Source organism: Geotrypetes seraphini, chromosome 8, assembly GCF_902459505.1.
Source record: "Geotrypetes seraphini chromosome 8, aGeoSer1.1, whole genome shotgun sequence".
NCBI classification, from domain to species: Eukaryota; Metazoa; Chordata; class Amphibia; order Gymnophiona; family Dermophiidae; genus Geotrypetes; species Geotrypetes seraphini.
The window spans coordinates 26,965,811-26,981,889 of record NC_047091.1 but is presented as its reverse complement, the minus strand read 5'-3'; the positions used below and the strand labels follow the sequence as shown (position 1 = coordinate 26,981,889).

General features: G+C 42.7%; 1 protein-coding gene across 16 annotated transcripts in view; it reads right to left on the bottom strand.

The window, feature by feature from the left end:
- The window catches only part of MACF1 (microtubule actin crosslinking factor 1), a 423,081-nt gene that overhangs the window by 13,228 nt on the left and 393,774 nt on the right, over positions 1 to 16,079 (bottom strand). For 13 of the 16 annotated variants that reach the window (XM_033953642.1, XM_033953648.1, XM_033953650.1 and 10 more), the window contains 3 exons: positions 12,766 to 12,783; positions 9,862 to 9,979; positions 9,118 to 9,329 (listed from right to left, as the gene is read on the bottom strand). In XM_033953642.1, coding sequence (XP_033809533.1) covers positions 9,118 to 9,329; positions 9,862 to 9,979; positions 12,766 to 12,783 — 348 coding nt within the window. The remainder of the gene's footprint in view (positions 1 to 9,117; positions 9,330 to 9,861; positions 9,980 to 12,765; positions 12,784 to 16,079) is intronic. The other 3 variants (XM_033953649.1, XM_033953635.1, XM_033953638.1) reach the window with 1 other exon arrangement.

The window sequence follows — 16,079 nt, the reverse complement described above, 5'->3', positions numbered from 1 at the left end:
CTGCTATTCAAGAAATCCATGAAGACTAACACCGTACGAAACATTTCATTCCTCTGAAGCAACCTGCTCTACTCTGTAACACCTCTGGACACGTCCAGAAATCCTCTTCTGTAATCCGCCTTGAACCGCAAAGTAATGGCGGAATAAAAATCACTAATGAAATGTAATAATGTAATACTCCACGCGCTGAGACAGATTCAACCGGCTCTCGGACAGGTTGACCACCCAAGCCCAGCGACTGTAGAAACTCCACCACTAGAGATGTGACCCGAGAGTTCTCCTGAAATGACTTCGCTCGAATCAACCAGCCATCCAGATAAGGATGAATCAGAATGCCCTCACTGCGCAAGGCCGCTACTACCGCCACCATAATCTTGGTGAAGGTCCATGGAGCTGTGGCCAATCCAGAAGAAAGCGCACAAAACTGATAGTGCTTTCCCAAAATCACAAAGAGAAGGACGTGCTGATGTGAGACCAAAATGGGAACATGCAGATAGGCCTCTGTAAGATCCAGAGACTAAAAGGGGGTGGTCATGGAAGGCAAAGATCCCCCAAAAGACTCAGAGACCCCCGGAGAAGCAGGACCCCCCAGCCACCTGAAAATAAGCCTTGCACAAGGCTAAAACAAAATCAGGGCACCACAGAACTCACTGCAGGAGCAGAAGAAACAGATAGGACCTGTTCTTGTCTATCTAAAACAGGAGGAAGGTTGCCTGAAGCCATGGGCAAATTAGTGGTGCTTCCTGTCAAAACCGAAGGCCCGATGAAAAACTGTCCCAAAACGCAGAGAAGGCAATGAGGCCTGACTTAGACCCAGCTTCCAAATCAGAACTGCAAGCAGAAGCTGCTGCAGCAGAAAGGAAATTCCCATTGCCCTTGGCAGTCAAAACTATATCCCCCTGAATGCCACAGGTTGAGGATACCCCGGTGTGGGCGGTAGGGGAAGCCTGGGCTTCTCTCACGTTCCCGTTGATAAGCAATGCATGTGCGAACAGGAACCCTGCATGCCAGTACCCGAAGCCAACGCTGGTTCCCCCTCAAAGTGGCCAGAACACTTCGTGCACATGCCAGCAGCATCCACTGCTCGGCACACATAAAAAGCACTTCTGCTTTTTAAAAGTACTCATATCATACACATAAGAACATAAGAATTGCCGCTGCAGGGTCAGACCAGTGATCCATCGTGCTCAGCAGTCCGCTTACGCGGCGGCCCTTAGGTCAAAGACCAGTGCCCTGGGTCAAGTCTTACCTGCGTATGTTCCAGTTCAGCAGAAACTTGTCTAACTTTGTCTTGAATCCCTGGAGGGTGTTTTCCCCTATAACAGCCTCCGGAAGAGCGTTCCAGTTTTCTACCACTCTCTGGGTGAAGAAGAACTTCCTTACATTTGTACGGAATCTATCCCCTTTTAACTTTAGAGAGTGCCCTCTCGTTTTCTCTACATTGGAGAGGGTGAACAGCCTGTCTTTACTAAGTCTATTCCCTTCATTATCTTGAACGTTTTGATCATATCCCTTCTCAGTCTCCTCTTTTCAAGGGAGAAGAGGCCCAGTTTCTCTAATCTCTCACTGTATGGCAACTCCTCCCGTCCCTTAATCATTTTAGTCGCTCTTCTCTGGACCCTCTCGAGTAGTACCGTGTCCTTCATCATGTACGGCGACCAATGCTGGACGCAGTATTCCAGGTGGGGGCGTACCATGGCCTGGTACAGCGGCAATTATAACATTCTCTGATCTGTTTGTGATCCCCTTCTTAATCATTCCTAGCATTCTGTTCGCCCTTTTCGCCGCCACGCATTGTGCAGAGGGCTACATTGACTTTTCGACCAGTACTCCCAAGTCTCTTTCCTGGGGAGTCTCTCCATGTACTGCACCAGACATCCTGTATTCATGACAAAATTTTTCTTACCGACATGCATCACCTTACACTTATCCACATTAAACTTCATTTGCCATGTCGCAGCCCATTTCTCAAGCGTTTGTCACTTTGCAGGTCTTCGCAATCCTTCTGCGTCCTCACTACTCTGAATAACTTTGTATCATTTGCAAATTTAATCACCTCACTCGTCGTACCAATTTCCAGGTCGTTTATAAATATGTTGAAGAGCACGGGTCCAAGCACCGAACCCTGCAGCACACCACTCGTGACGTTTTTCCAGTCTGAGTATTGTCCATTTACCCCCCACTCTCTGTTTCCTATCTGCCAACCAGTTTTTAATCCACATGAGTATTTCACCCTAGATTCCATGGCTCGCAATTTTTTGAAGTAGTTGTTCATGTGGGACCTTGTCAAATGCCTTCTGAAAATCCAGATATATAATGTCGTCCGGGTCACCTTTGCCTGTTTACGCACAAAAACACCGTATAAAAATGGCTGCTTCAGGCCCTTTATTTTCTCTTGTCTGTGGTATTTTCCTTTTTTTAACTCACAGCCCACAACTGCAAGAATGATAGAGCAGATCCCACTGGCTCTCTAAACTGGCCAGGTGTACAGTTGAGGCTCCTCTAGAGAAATAAAACTGGGGAGGTGGGGGAAATGGGGGGACAGGACCCTCAAGGTCGGTAGAACCCCCAAGAGGGTCCCCCCAAGCTCTGTCTGGACAGCAAAAAGGGACAAGAGAAAGGGCATTAATCAGATTCAACAGGCCCTAATTAACCAAAGGAAAGACTTCACAAGTTTACCACTCCACCTGCTGGAGACTGAGAACAGACTGACTGTAGATGGGACCGCACAGCCCACTTGTACTAACTACAGCCAAAAGTCAATTTCTCAGTCTCTACTTGCTGGCAAAGGAGAATAAACTATCTGTTTTGTGCCGGTCTGGAGGGACGATAAAGAATGTGGTTGCTAACTGCCCCCACTTATAATAAACTCATAATTTGCAAAGAAAAGAGCAGATAATTAGGCACGGGATGTGGTAGTTCAGGATTTCAACAAGGTTTTTAAAATACTGCTCTGTGTAAGAGGCTCATGAATAAACCACACTGCCTGGGGCTTGGTTTGTGCCATGCAGTAAGACTATTAGAAAGAGACTGGGAAATGTGAATTAGTACTACAACACTGACCGCTCATATCACTTGTGCAGGGCTCTCTGCTGCTATTCAGCGTCACTTAAATGGCCAGTGCCTTCATTTTTTTTTTAAATTTATTTATGCAATTTTCAAATATTACAAGTTTACACTTGATAAAGAAAATAGATAACACTTGAAAATCTCCGATAGCAATTAATTAAGGCAATAAATCATAAGTATATCTCTATATTAACCTCAATTTAAGGAAAAAAGAAATAATTAGAGAGGAGACAAGATTACAGAAATCTTGGAGGATTAGAGGACAACTTAATTTCAAAACAGAAATTTTCCTTTTTCGGACCATACGTTCTATCATTCATTTTAACTATACATTTGCATGGAAATTGAAGGAAAAACACCCCTTTGAGCTCCAGCATCTGAGGTTTAAATGCCAAAAAGGCCTTCCCCTCCTCAGTTGCGTGGCCCTACAATGGTCAGGAAAAATCATTACTGACTGACCCAGAAACTTTTCATTCTTAAAGCGAAAATACAGTCGAAGAATCCAATTTCTATCGAATTCCAGAGCAAAGGATGCAATTAAGGTGGACGTAGACCCTACTGATCTAGAGTCCTCCAGGAAGCCAGTAAGATCAAAATTGGCTTCCGATTTCTGTTCTTTAACTAAGTTAACCATTGGGCTACCAGAGTTCACATAGAATGCTTTAGTAATTGGAGGAATTGATCAGACGATATTTGTAATGTCTCTCTTAGATATTTCTTCAACATTTCAACAGGTGATAACATTGGTGATTGTGGAAAATTCAACATCCTCAAGTTCAACCTATGTTCATAATTTTCTAATCTCTCCAATTTTTGATGAATATTCAAATTATCTTTGATAACAACTGATTGAACAGATTGCATTTTCTCAGATGTTCCTTCTAACTGTTGAATTCGAGCCTCTATATTAGTGACTAAATCCACCGATTGCTTTACCTGGTCTTTAATCTGCTCTGGAATCTGTAAAACATTATCTAGTCGAGCAGTCAATTCAGCTCCAGTACACTTACAGCGTCCCACACAGCCTCTAAAGTGATTTCCTCAGGTCTTTTCTTCAGCTTCTGGGTAGCTCTCTTACCAGCTGCCGGAAGGCCTTCCGTGCTTCCAGTGTCCGCTCCAAGGGAGAAATTCCCAACTGGCTTCCTCCTTCAGCCCCCAAGAAGACCACTGCCGCTGGGTGTCCCATTAGGCCGGGTGAAGAAGCAGGCAGTGTCCCAGCATTAGAGGAAGTTAGGGACTTCACTCCCCAACTGCAACTGCTGATTGGGAGTCTTGCGTTGTTTGGGGCTTAGCGAGGTATCGAAATCGCGAGCAGATTTTTCCTCCACTGCCTGCTCTGGCTCCCGAAGATTCTGTTCCTTCGGCAGAAGGAAACCTTGTAGCGTTCGTTGACCCAGAGCCGTAGAGGCAGCCGCCTCAGCTGAGTAAGTACGCCTTTCCGCTTCACCATCACTAAAAGCGAAGTCGCTACTCAAGCAGAACTTCCTTCTGCGCATCCGATCGCAGCGCCATCTTGTCCTCCCAATGCCTTCTGAATATTACTGTAGTACTGGCCGCCAAGCTGAAAACTGGCTATTTTGTGGGTGGAGTCAGTACTTAACCACCTTAGTTAAGCAGCCAAATCAGCTCGCATAAAACACAGTCCTGCCTTTATACGGTGTCACTCAGGTAGTTAAGTGCTGCATATCACACTTAACCCCATCTAATCTAACCTAATCTTCTATTTGTGCGTCGCTCATACCTAACTATACAAAGTATGGTAAATATAGTCAATTACTGATATTCAATTCATTAAAATGCTATACCAAGAATACCATAACATAAAATTAATTAAATATTTAATTTATTGATTTCTTTAATTCAATTCATATCCTAAAAACTAACAAAATTTATTTCATCTACATTTAAAATCTAATATAACATGTATCGCCTAGAATGTAGATTAGGCGATTAATCAAACTATATAATAAACTTGGAAACTTGGTAATACAAAGTGCAAAATCATAGGCTGGGGAAAGCTACAGGTACTATCTAAGGCTTTAAAATAGTCCATCACTCAATCTTCAAGGTTCTTAATGATGTGAAGTTTTGAAGCCATTCAGGCCCAATGAAGCTCACTTAAATTGATGATGAGTCAATTAAAGTCCCAATATCTCCTTGAGTAGTAATCTGTAGGCTTGACCTTATATTAATGATCCAATTAGAAAAGCTTAATCAGTTCAGAGGTTCTCTCTTCCTAATCCTTAAAGTTTTCCAGTTTTAATTACTTATATTGCCATAGTTTGTCCCTGTGGCCTATACTATATAGACCACACACAACATAAGAACATAAGCGTTGCCTCTGCCGGGTCAGACCAGGGGTCCATCGTGCCCGGCAGTCCGCTCCCGCGGCGGCCCCCCAGGTCCATGACCTGAAAGTGTTCCCTACCTAACTTAAAATACCCATACCCTGTTCACTCAATGTCCTGTAAGGTAAATCTCTATCTGTACCCTGTTATCCCTTTCGCTTCCAGGAAGTCATCCAGTCCCTTTTTGAACCCCAGAATTGTACTCTGTCCTATCACCTCTCCGGGAAGCGCGTTCCAGGTGTCCACCACCCTCTGAGTGAAGAAGAACCTCCTTGCATTTGTTATGAATCTGTCTCCTCTCAGTTTTTCTGAATGACCTCTTGTTTTAGTTGTCCCTGCTAGTCTAAAAAATCTGTCCCTCTCCACCTTCTCTATGCCTTTCATGATTTTATAGGTTTCTATCATGTCCCCTCTCAGTCTCCGCTTCTCCAGGGTAAAGAGCCCCAGCCTGTCCAACCGTTCGGCATATGAAAGGTTCTCCATACCCTTTATCATCCTCGTTGCCCTCCTCTGGACCCTCTCGAGTATTGCCATGTCCTTCTTGAGGTATTGGACGCAGTATTCCAGATGTGGAACATTTGAGTACCATTAGGACAAGTAAATTGGAGGCTCCCTTGACTCAACATTGAATAACAGCTGGTCATACTTTAAATGAATTAAGATACACAGTTCTGATAAAAGTAACTTTACAACATGGAGGAGATTTATTTCAATATTTGCTTTATAAAGAACAAAAATTAATATATTACTGGCACACAGTGGAGCCATGAAACTGAATGGTCTGCCAAAATGTTCTAGCTCTCTTTTACTATAGGGGGACATTTTCATTTAATTTAATTCAATTTATCTCAATTGATTCTAATTTAACTTCATTCAAATTTAATTCCATTCTTTGGAAAACAATTAAGCTCCCAGAGGATAGGTCATTGCGAGTCATGTGACCGGGTAGTCTCCTTCTATATAAGGAGCTCTGTGGTGGTAGTTCCCTCACTTGATGTTTCCCAGCAGGAACTCTCAGCCGCAGATCTGTATCAGAAGTAATTTCAGGTCAAAGTTATAATTTTAAATAGTTTAAACAGTTGTAAGTTAGGTATTCATAACTAGGAACTGAGGATTAATGATTATTGGAATGTATTGGACTATAGTAAAGCACTAGTTGTAATATTTAGTATTTAAGAAAACTCTTCTTATATCTTCAACCTCCCTGATGATGGACTCAACTGAAACTCAGCTGGAGTTGGAGGCTTAGACTGATTGAACATAAGTAATTAAAACTGGAAAACTTTAAGGATTAGGAAGAGAGAACCTCAGAACTGATTAAGCATTTCTATTTGGATCATTAATATAAGGTCAAGCCTACAGATTACTACTCAAGGAGATATTGGGACTTTAATTGACTCATCATCAAGTTAAGTGAGCTTCATTGGGCCTGAATGGCTTCAAAACTTCACATCATTAAGAACCTTGAAGATTGAGTGATGGACTATTTTAAAGCCTTAGATAGTACCTGTAGCTTTCCCCAGCCTATGATTTTGCACTTTGTATTACATGTTATGTTAGATTTCAAGTGTAGATGAAAAAAATTTTGTTAGTTTTTAGGATATGAAATGAATTAAAGAAATCAAATTAAATATTTAATTAATTTTATGTTATGGTATTCTTGGTATACAAGCTCAAGGCAACTGTAAAGAGAGGAAAGAGGAGGGAGAGAAGAGAGGGTAAAGGAGATTAAGTATCGAACAGATGGAGAGCCGCTCGTGGTGCCTGGACATGGATTGGCATTGACTCTGCTGTTTCTTGTGCAATGCCATTTAGGAAAATACTTAAGGCCTGGCTCTTTGAGTGAGCTTGCTGATCGACAGTCATAAATAATTGATTTTAATAATTTCTTTTATTTTGCTTAGGACTGAATACTTTTGTGTGTTCATTGTTATGTTCATATCTGGTCTTGTCCACCTAGACCAGTGGTCTCAAACTTGTGGCCCGCCAGGTACTATTTTGATGCCCTTGGTATGTTTATCATAATCACAAAAGTAAAATAAAACAGTTTCTTGATCATACGTCTCCTTAGCTATAAATGCCAAAAAGAAAGATTTATAAACTATAAAGAGTTTTATCTCATGCAAAATTGTCATTACTTTAATAAGACATTAACTCTTTTTTCTGAGGCCCTCCAAGTACCTACAAATCCAAAATGTGACTCTGCAAAGGGTTTAAGTTTGAGACCACTGACCTAGACCTTTTGTTCTCATGCAGTCCTTGAATTCACCAGTAGGTAGCAGCCTAACCTCTAGGTGGTACATTAAGCCTTGCAAAATTATACTGCAGAGGCCTGGACAACTTGTACTTTTGTTAATCAGAGAGCACTTACTTTGGGTCCTAATTTGTTTTTTATCTAGAGCTCATGGAAAACTAGCCATAGCACTGTAATCTTTTTGCAGATGAAAATAGTGTCTGAAGGCAAAGACATTTCCCGAGGCAGATATAGCAAGAAAAATGAGCAAAGAAAGCTCAAGTGGTAATTGCTTGGCAGTGAAGTCTGAACAGCATGTTGATATTATGTTCATGTTAATGTAAAAATTTCAAGAAAACAAAGTTTAAAAAAATGTATGTCGCATCACTAAATCCAAACGAGCAGGATATGATTGGGGAGGGGGAGGATGAGATACTGAAATCTATAAAGCGGAAGATGGTGGCCAGAGCTGGAGGATGGTCGGCCTCCTAGGAAGAGGAAGAAATAGCAGAAAAAGGGAAGTCACTCGTGATATTTCATCTGAGGTAATGTGCTAAGTCAAATTCCAGAAGACAGACTGTGGAGCCAGAGAGCCCTATAAGATGAACATTGGGGACGTAACTATGTACACTGTACAGGAGAAACCAAACCGGGGTAAGGGGAGAGAGGAGGACGAGATAGAGAACCATCTGAAAGGTGTTAACACACAAGAAGACATCCATGTCAATGGAAGTTAAGTGGGGCTCGAATTAGGAATGAGAACCGGGGTAAAGGGAGGGAGGAGGACGAGATAGAGAACCACCTGAAAGGTGTTAACACACAAGAAGACATCCTTGTCCGTGGAAGTTAAGTGGGGCTCGTATTAGGAATGAGACAACAAACAAGGATAACGTAACATAACGTAACAAGTTGCTTATATACTTGCAGTGCGGTTAACAGTGGCAAAATACTGAACAATCCCAATTATTTCAAAAAGATAGGAATTAGAACTTGCTCTCAGCCAGCCTGATAGGCTACAATTCTATTGAATTCATTTCTTCAAACAACCTTTTTCGGAAGGGAAAGAAAATAATCTGGAATCATGAGTGAGACGCTTTCTGTTAACAAACTTAAAAGGATTGACAAGGTAGTTAGATACAAGGACTTGCAATGTCTTGTAACATATACAACCAAATTTAAATAATATTCTCGCTTCAATTTACAACCAATGTAAAATCTGATAAATATTAATTGGACAGGAAGGACTTGGAAGGAACACCAGCAAATGTCCTCTCCAAGTAGGTGGTGGAAGCCGAAATAGTAATAAGTTTTAAGAGGGGTAAACATAGGTAATCCTTACAGCACAAGCTGGTTATACTCAAAGATTTAACAGGTGCTGGGGCTGCCGCAATGAAGAGCACTGATGACCTCATGGAATTCTTTGTTTTGTGATCCAGGAAATAAGCAGAGAGCTGGCATGAGGCTTACCTTGGTTCCACTGGCTGGGGTGGCTGGAGAGGATGGCAAAGATGTACAGCTGTGATTACTTTGGCTTGCACTCGAGCTAGATCGCGTTGGAGAAGCTGTTCTTGAGGATGGCTTTGACCTACGACCACGTGACCTGAATGGTGCCATCCCCTGAGAAACCCCCTCTGGTAGGATGAATTTCTCCCGCAGTTCTAGGTTTGTTCTGCCTCTTGCTGAAAAATGGAGAAAAAAAGGTGTCATTTTTTCTCAAGAGCCTAGAACATGTTATTCGATACCAAAGGTGGTATCATCAAAGTGTTTCAAAACCTGCAAATGTATTTCCTTCGTGCTTGTGTGCTTTAGATTCACAAATGAGACCGCACAAGCAAATCAGCTACTGAAAAAAAGGGAAAAACTGCAGAGATGATGTACAAAGCCTCAAGCAACTTTATTAAAATTAATGAAATATAGTGATTTCAATAGTGGTTCTCATTTGTGAAAATGCAGAACCCGACACGGGCCGTATTTCGGAGAAACACTCCTTCGTCAGGGGTTCAGTTGTGATAAAGTCACAGTTGTGAGAACCATGGGTATCAAGGGAAAAGTATGACACTGCCGGTTCATGTCCTGCTGCTGCTACACAGTATGAAACTAATAGCAGGTTCCGCATTTTCACAAATGGAAATCACCATATTTCATAGGACGCTTTGTACATCGTCTCTGCGGTTTTCCCTTTTGTGATTCACAAATGAGGTCATTCCTCACCTCTACAAGGATCATTCTTCACTAAAAATTCATCAAGAGCCATCCATCCTCCACCCACTCGAACCATGACGGTGCTGCGCAGAATACGAACCAGCCGCAACTGCTGGGAATCGCCAAACTGTGACAAGAATGAGACAGAACTTAGGACTACAGAGATGCAAAAGCAGGAGGCAAGTTTCGGCAAAGGAGGCTGCATGAGGACCACTTGGCACTGTTATAGGTGGAAAAGAGGGATTAATTCAGTATTAGCACCCACAACATTTAGTTTGTGTGGGGGGAGGGATGTTCCTCTATGCTCTTCCACACTTAGTATCACAAAAATACATACAAATATAATTACTAATCAAATCACTTAATTCTTAGCATATACGAAATCCTCTCTTTTCATGTCTTGCTAAAGCTAACAGAGAGGCAGCTTCTGGAGTTGTTCAGTTCACCCTTTTTCAAGGGGTTTCATTTTCGTGCTCCTGATACAGCCTTCTTTGCAGATAAGCTAGAGATCACTGTGCAGAGAGGAGAGAAAGGGAGCAGAACAAAGCTGGAATCAAATCTCAAGGAACCTCAAAAACCAACACCAGGATAGGTCCGAAATGGAACAACTAGATGCCACAATATTTTTATAAGTCATTTTCACACAAAACTCTGCTCATCCTTGAATTAAGAGATGACACTTGTTTCTGGTTAGAATCTGCTGGAGCCCTGCAAAATGGCAGAAGCGGCTTCTAACATGGTTTTAAACTTTTCCTCTTTACAGCACTGAAGAATTCAATGAAACTCTCTTGCAATATGAATAGTACCATATACTTTCAACCCCAATGATATAGTTATATCAATTGAGGGCTACTAATTTAACAAAGTGAGAGCTACTCAAAAATTCAATCTCCATAATTTTTCTGATTCATGGCTTCTTTCCAGAAGTGTAGCCATGGGGTGGGCCTGGTTGTGCCTGGCCCACCCAGTTTGGGCTCAGACCTGCCCACCCAGCAGCTACAGGCTGTTGGCAATGGTTCCTACACACTGCTGGCAGCTAACCTAGAAGCCCTCCCTCTGACACGTTTGCGTTGCATGTTAGAGGGATGGGTTCCTGGTCTACCACTGGCATCATGTACAAACTGCTGCTTGCAACCTGAAGAACAGAAATGCTGCATGGGCTGGGGGAAATGGGAAGGGAGGGAAAGAGAGGCTGCATAAGTTGGGGGAGTGGAAGGGAGCCTGCATGGGCTGGGGGAGTGGGATGGGAGGGAGAGAGAGAGAGGCTGCACGGGCTGGGGGAGTGATAGGCTGCACGGGCTTGGGGAGTGGGGAGAGAGGGAGGGAGAGGCTGCACAGGCTGGGGGAGTGGGATGGGAGGGAAAGAGAGGCTGTACGGACTGGGGGAGTGGTAAGGGAGTGAGGGAAAGATAGGCTGCACAGGCTGGGGGAGTAAGGGAGGGAGGGAGAGGTTGCATGGGCTGGGAGAGTGGGATGGGAGGGAAAGAGAGGCTGTACGGGCTGGGAGAGTTGGAAAGGAGGGAGAGAGAGGCTGCACGGGCTGGGGGAATGGGGAGGGAGGGATAGAGAGAGGCTGCACAGGCTGGGGGAGTAGAGAGAGAGGCTGCACAGGCTGGGGGAGTAGAAAGAGAGGGAGCGAGGTTGCTTGGGCTGAGGGGGAGGGAAGGAGAGAAAGAGATGTGCACCCAAAAATGGCTGTCTGGCTACACTAGTGTTCTTTACTAATTTCTTATCACAAGGCTCCATGAGATGAGGGATACTTCTCGCACAGAATACATTTCATAAAAGCCCTTCAGATGCTCCTTTCAACTTATCACTTGAGTGATACATACAATTATCGTTATCTTGTGTCAAGTTTTTCCCTCTCATCCCCTTCAAACCTATAATTTCACAGAACTGGAGAAATGTGCTCCATTTACAACTCACACTAGACTCTTTTCCAGTGAAGGTAATGGCCAGACGCATAGTTCCAGGGCACTTTTCATAAGATCAGTTATAGGGTAAAGTCTTCAGCTGAAAACTGCCCTCCCTCTGTGCCCTCCCCCCTCCCTCTCTGCAAACTGCCTACCCTCTCTGAGGGTAACACAGTCACATAGTACAGGGTGGGACTGCGAAGCTGGCAGGCAACACAGGAATTTCATTTTGAAATCCCTACACAATTTACAAAATGGGCTGTGGAGCTGCTGAAAAACAAAGGCAAAGTCCAAAGGTGGGTGATTAAGTACCCTCGGTGGTATTTGACCCCACAGATGTGCTTACTGATCTGTGGGTACAAAATACCTACCAGCCTACAAGCTCCTGCAGGGTTTAAAAGTTACTCGACATCTACTGTTGATAAAGATGGAACAGTTTAATTTAAAGAGACCATCAGGTCACGTTTTTTAATGCGCAAGTTCAGTCTGTCTTACTCTCATAGTTACAATAGCTACCAAACTAATTACTGCTGAAAGGGCGGTGTGAGCAGATTCTGATATACAGACCATGTTCAGAGTATACATTTCTCTCTCACAGACAGATTCCCTCCAGCCGGAAACAACTCAACATGACATGGACTGCAGGGTTTTGACATGCCCATAATTTTCCAATTAGAGAGATATACTGTTTGAAATATCACCAAATTCTGACCTGCTGAGGATCTCCAAGATGTAAGAAATAGCACCGGAAGCTCTTCCGAGAACCACCCGACTACTGTCTCGCAGCATCGCATTTTCTATGAAAATCTTCCTTATTATTAGGTTATTAACTAAAGTGTCACACTTTTTTGAGGCGGTTTCTACTCTCAACAGTTAAGTCTGTATATCAGTATCCCAGATCACCATCCTGAGCATGCCCTTCAAAGCCCAAGAAAAGAGGTTTTATTATTGATAAACACAGTTGATTATTGCCATGCCAGCACTATGGGGGACACTGTACCTGATTGCCGAGGAAGAACTATAGAGGCAAGTATTTCAGGGGGAGAAAGAGAGAGAATGAAGAAAGAAAAATAAGACATATTTAATGACAACTGGGAAACAAACATCAGCACATGCACCTATTACACTGCATGCTCAATGATTTGAAGAAAAAGTTCTGCTTTGCATTTTCTACAACTAAGCAACTGTTAACTTCTGCATTACTAGATCAACTCTGTGAAATCTGATCAGATGAAATGTTGCTGTCAAACTACCCTTCTGTAAGCAATGATTTCCAGTAATATATATATATATATATAATTATATGGTAAACAGGCAAAAACACACTGTGTAATTCTGTGGATGAGTTTACACTTTCTTCCGTTTGCCTATGTCAGCAACTTAGATTTCTTTATGCTGCTGATAACTCTGCTGTGTTCCTCTTGGTTAGAGCATTGTTGATGTTATCTGCCCTAAACACATTACATTGCTTTATTTTGGAAGAGCTCCAGTAAACTAAATGAGTTAAGCCAGTGATTGGAAGAATGGTAAAAGGAGCAAACATCCTCCCAAAGGGCATAGCAGCATAAAAGGGCATTTTCGGGAGGGGGGGGCAAGGAAGTCATCCTGGCAGTGGAGAAAGGAGAAACAATTTGGTATTAGCATCCACAACATCTGGAGAGGAGGATGTTCCTCTATGCCTACAAGATCTAAATTCCACAGACATGTCTGGACTGGAATCTATTCCAAGGATCAGTTCTGTCCACTGGAGGTCACTATAAGCACAAATGCAACTGTCTGAGTGAAGGAAAGTAGTTAAGGAGGCACAACTGTTAGCTCCACCCTAGATCACACCCAAGCCCTGCTCTGACCCCTCCCCCATAATTGTAATGCCATTTCTTCCACAATATAATCTTATTAACAATACATAATGGTAACCACATAATTCACAAAACACACTGTATGCAGAGAACATTTTAATGATCAATTATATTCTGCTTTTTTCAGAGAGCTCAAGGCAGATGCAATGACACCTCAGTAACAGCTACAGAAAACTCCCCTTCAGTGACAAAGGAGTAATACAAAACTCTGCAAAGAGCATAAGAATAGCAATACTGGGTTAGACCAATGGTTCAACTAGCACACTATCCCATTTCCCGTACATTTCACTCTCAACACAAATTATTGCAAAAATACAGTAGGCGGTAGGTCAGTGGTCTTCACTCATTTTTGAGTTGGGGCTGTTTCAAGTCCAAAAAAGCTGAAGGAGAGCTGACAAATATCTTCCTATTTGGGGCCACGACACCAATCAAAGTTTCTGGACTTCCATCCCCACCAGAACACCTGGCCTCAGTCACACATGCAGAAAATAGAAAAATCCCTTTTCAAATACAAACCCACAAACAAAAAGTACAATTGTACACAAATGAAACCCTAATATGCCAGACTCTGCATACAGTACACCACAAGAGAAATAGAAAGAAATGCATTTCTTTCTGAACAAATGTCAATTTTCAAAATTGACATATTTCAATCACTAAATTGAAAATATAAACATTTTTCCTACCTTTGTTATCTGCAATTTTTTTCCCTGATCATCTTGTTCCCTATGTGTGCTTAATTCTGTTTCCAAGGCCTCCTTATGCATTTGCTCTATCTCAAATCTAACTTTCTATCTCTTCCCCTCTCCTCCATCCATGTGCACCATCTCCCTTCCCTCTCGCCTTCTCCTCCATCCATGTCCACTATCTCCTTCCCCTCCATCCATGTGTTTCCTCATTCTTCTCCTTTCTGCCCCTCCCATTCAACATTTCTCCCTTCTTCTTCCCTCTCTACCCCCACGTTCCACCAAATAATCTTCAAATCGGTTCCTAAGCCCCCCTCACCTTGAAAATTGCAATGAGATTGCCGACGTGGGAGAGATTCTCCTGTGCTACCTGTGGCCTCCTCTGCACAGTTCATTTATTGCGGTCCGCTCAACAGGAAACAGGAAGTTGCTTCAAAGTGGAGCGCAACAGAAAAACAGTTCAGAAAAGGATCCTGGCAGCGCAGGAGAATCAGTGCTGCGCCAGCATCCTCCTTGCAGTTTTTGAGGTAAGGAGGGCCTTGGAACCAAGCAGGAAGCTGTGAGCTGCACAAAAGGTTTTATCACCAATTTTTGGGTCGAGGCCGTGCCCCACCCCCCCTGGTTCCAACACCTATGACTGTTAGTGCATGCTAAACCAATTTAATAGATAGTACATTAAATCGTCTTAACATATCTTGTCAGTGCACAGTCCAAAAAAGTAGATGGTAGTGTAGGATTATGTCCCTTAAAACAGACTCTAGTCTAAGTTGAATAGTGCATGCCAGATACATAGAAATCTGATGGCAGATAAAGGCCAAATGGACCATCTAGTCAGTCCATTCGCAGTAACCATTCTTTCTTTCTCTCTCCGAGAGATCCCACGTGCCATACCTGATCTGTTTTCTGATTTTTAGTTGATGGATTTAGAGAAATTAGGCCTTACCTGCTAATTTTCTTTCCTTTAGTCTCTTCAGATGAGTCAGACATGACATTCCTACTAGCAAATGGAGAATGATAACCACTGGCTTGAAACCCTACATGTATCCTGTGCAACCCCCAGCAGATAATATTTTTCTATCAAAGCAAAATTGTTTCCTTATACTAAAATATACTATAAACCTCCAGCTCAACCAGGGAAAAACTCATAAAACTAACAGATAATTTGCTACTCCTTATTTTATCAAATTGCTCATTACTTATTCCAGGTTTACAGAAATTTGTTTTGGTTCCTCCAACTTATCATTAAATACCATTTCTGGCATGATACCCCACATCGTCCTCAGGGAAGACCAGAGCAAAGAATTCATTTAGTCTCTCTGCAATGGCCTTGTCCTCCATGAATGCCTCTCGACTGCCTTTTACCTCTTGATCATCTAGGAGTCCAGCTGATTCATTTACTGGCTTCTTGCTTTGAATGTACTTAAGAAAGTTTGTTTTCGCCTCTAAGGCAAGCTTCTTTTCAGTGCTTCCTTATCAGTGCTTTGTATTTGACTTGACTGTACATCCACCTTGAAGGCTCTCACTTCCTAACGATTAATTGGCTAGATGGCTTTCTCTGCTAACCAGCTTTTGGTCTTCTTGTACAATGAACCCTCGAGGATAGTGTCCGGGATCACCCCCATTCAACCTAGCATTTCTAGGTTCAATCCTCTCAAGTTGGAAGTTTGCAGCCAAACAGTATCGAAATGAGCCACCAAATATTCCAGTGTCTGAGAGTAACAGCTTGCTCTTAGATGAGTTGACCACTCATCCCAATTCCTTCAAGAACA